The sequence below is a fragment of the Crocuta crocuta genome, unplaced genomic scaffold (assembly GCF_008692635.1).
Source record: "Crocuta crocuta isolate KB4526 unplaced genomic scaffold, BGI_CrCroc_1.0 scaffold179, whole genome shotgun sequence".
Taxonomy (NCBI): domain Eukaryota; kingdom Metazoa; phylum Chordata; class Mammalia; order Carnivora; family Hyaenidae; genus Crocuta; species Crocuta crocuta.
The window spans coordinates 1,509,606-1,512,624 of NW_027551568.1; the positions used below are offsets into that span (position 1 = coordinate 1,509,606).

The following is a 3,019-nucleotide window of genomic DNA, read 5'->3' on the forward strand; positions in this document are numbered from 1 at the left end:
GCCGCGCGCCCCCTCCACCCCTTCTCCCTGCTCCGCGGCCTCACTTGCCCCGCAGTCCACCTGCCCCGGATCAGGGTTGCCAGATAAGATGCAAGACGCCCCGTTAATGCGTAAGACAAACATGCAAAAAAAAAAAAAAAAAAAAAGTATCCGTTCTGTATCGGCAATTCAAGTTTACCTGGGTGTCCTGTATTTTCTGTGCTAAATCTCGCCACCCTTGCCTTAGATGCTAGCCCTTCCCTAGGGCCCGGCGGAAGGCATCGCCCATGCCCCTCCCCTTTTGCGGAGCCCCCAGAGCCACCTCTGCACGTGAAAACTTGGAATGCCCACTCTCTGCCTGGAGTCCAGTGCCTTAACTTGTGTGGTTGCACGGGTGCATTTGGATGGAGACGTGGCTGGAATGCTTGGGCCACTGGGAAATGGCCAGTCTCATAATTTGTCTCAAGCAAACCTCACTGCGGCAGTGGACGGTGGGGGCCCATGGGGACGCAGGAACTGTCTCCTACCCCCCATTTTGCTGATGAGGCCAGCAGGGCTCAAAGAGGTCAGGTAACCAGTCCCAAAAGTCTTGACCCACAGCTAAGCCCGCATGACTTAGCACCACCGAGCCTTCTCCAGCATCATCAAGGGGACGTGGTTAGAGCCACTGGACATCCGGCTGCACCAGGATGCATTCATTCTCTTGGGTTCCTCTGGATCCAGTGCCAGGCTGGAGAGGGCTTGGCCTTGAGGACAGGCTGGCTGAGTGACAGCCTGCTGGTGAAATGCAGAATCATGAATAAAGCACAATGTGCTGCAGCTCCCAGGAAGGACAGAGGATGGGCAAGTCCATGGNGGTAGACAGATGTCCAGGAGAGAGATCCCCCCCAAACCCGACACCCTCCTGCACCCCAGCGCACATTCAGACCAGGAGGATTGGCAGCTTGAAGCGACGAGAACAGACACCGTAATTCTCCCCGAATATACTGAAGTGTCAGAACCCCAGGAGTTTCTTTCCCCTGTTGGTAAAAAGAGAAATTTCCCACCTCCCTGTCAAAAAAGCTGAGGGGCAGATTAAATGTCATTTAAAGAGATAAGCACATTTCTTCTATCCTGTGTGATGTATGATTCAAACCCACTTCCACATTGAGGACGACCTCTCCAGAGAGTCCCTCAGGAGCTCCGAGAGTTTCAAAGGATGAGTTACTAGCAATCCGCAGGCAGGGTGGGCTTCAGGACGTGCCTGATGCAGCAGTTGTCTTCAGGAGGGAGCAGCGCCAGCCTCATGACATCCAGAGGAAGACGGGTCATCTCTCCCTGGTGGCCAGCTCAGGAGGGTTCTCTGTCCTTGAAGCCTTGTGTGAACATCTGCTCCAGTCGCACTGGCCTGAACTGAATAGGCTCTGCCGAGCCAGATCCCGTGGCACAAAGCAAGTGCTGTGGCCGGAGGGGAGAATAACCCCTCACCTGACAGACAGGCTTCTGGAGCAGAGGGAAGAGGCGCTAGCCGGGCAGATCTGTGGTGCTTCCGCAGCGCTGGGGGCTGGCACTCCACACCAAGGTCCCTGCTTGCCCTCTTGGACCGGGCAGCCACTCAGCTGCTTTGAGAGTACTGTGACTTCTGCTCCATAGAAACCCGGGTGGGAGCAGGCCTTGGGCCTGAGGTTGTGGCCTGAGGGCAGGCCTTGAGTCATGGATTGCTGGCCAAAGGTCTCCAGTCCCCAGGTTCCTTGCCTTGTGCCTCCCATCAAGAGGCATTCTATTTCCCTCAGCACCGGAGTCTGGGCCGACTCGCTTTGGCCAATAGGGTGCAGCAGAAATGGCCGCGTGCCGGCTCTCCGAGCTCCCTCAGGTTCCCTTGCAAGCCTGCCCAGCCCCAGCGTGAGCCTGTCTGGATGGCCTGCTGGGATGAGACACTGTGAGGCCAGCCAGTGGAAGCCATCCCCGCCCATCCTACAAACCCGCAACCCAGCAGAGCCCGACACGGGAGCCCAGCCAGAAGCGGAGCGCTCGCCCTCGCCCTGCCCCCACTAACGCGGAGCTTCATCTGCGACAATAAATGCCTATCTGTTCAAAGCACTGAGCTTCGAGGTTGGTTCAGAAGCAACAGCTGACTGACAGGCCCTCCGGAGCTGATGGCCTTCATTTACCGAGGCCTCCCCGCACCTGCATGAGCCCTTTGAGAGAGAGAGAGAGAGAGAGAGAGAGAGAGAGAGCCAGTGGGAGGGAACAGGGCCAGGCGACGCTGAGAACACACTCCGGAGAACACACTCCGGAGCCCCCGGGGAATTGACACACTGCTTCAGGGTTCTTTTCTGCATACGTACAGCCAGCTGACCCTCACTGACAGTACCTCAAACTCACTTGGGCAGGGGTTCTTTGGAGATAGTTAACAAGTGGATTCTCAGAGCTCTTCCACAGGGATTCGGGTTCTGGTGTGATGCCCGGGAACCTACATGTAGCGGTGTGGCACTTGGAAGCAACAAGGTCCCAGCCTCTTCTCTAAACTGGAAATATTCAGGGCCAGAGGCCTCATCTGTGAGAGAGCCAGGGATGTCCACACAAGTTCAGTGCCAAGTGAGGTTTGGAGAGAACTTGAAGGCAGCATTTGAGCATGAAAAGTGGCATTTGTCGTGACTTTGTTTTTCAATATCATATTTTTTACCTTTTATTAACTTCAAGTTTTATTTTGATTTTTTTTTTCCTTTTCAATGTTAATGTTTGAAAGAAACAGAGTGTGAGTGGGGGAGGGGCAGAGGGAGAGGGAGACACAGAATCTGAAACAGCCTCTAGGCTCCGAGCTGTCAGCCCAGAGCCCGCTGAGGGGCTCGAACCCACAAACCGTGAGATCATGACCTGAGCCGAAGTCAGAAGCTTAACTGACTGAGCCCCCCAGGCATCCCTTTATTTTGATTTTTTATTTTTTTATTTTTTTAATTTTTTTTAATATTTTTTTAACATTTTTTTTTTTTTAATTTCTAGGAGAGAGAGAGAGAGACAGCGTGAGCAGGGGAGGGTCAGAGAGAGAGGGAGATACAGA

At 54.1% G+C, this 3,019-nt stretch overlaps 1 protein-coding gene across 1 annotated transcript in view; it reads left to right on the forward strand.

The window, feature by feature from the left end:
* The window catches only part of CFAP99 (cilia and flagella associated protein 99), a 30,914-nt gene extending 28,901 nt beyond the window's left edge, over window positions 1-2,013 (forward strand). Inside the window, exon 15 of the mRNA XM_077750589.1 lies at window positions 1,787-2,013. Within this exon, the coding sequence (XP_077606715.1) occupies window positions 1,787-2,013 (227 nt within the window). The remainder of the gene's footprint in view (window positions 1-1,786) is intronic.
* Window positions 2,014-3,019: the final 1,006 nt, after the last annotated feature.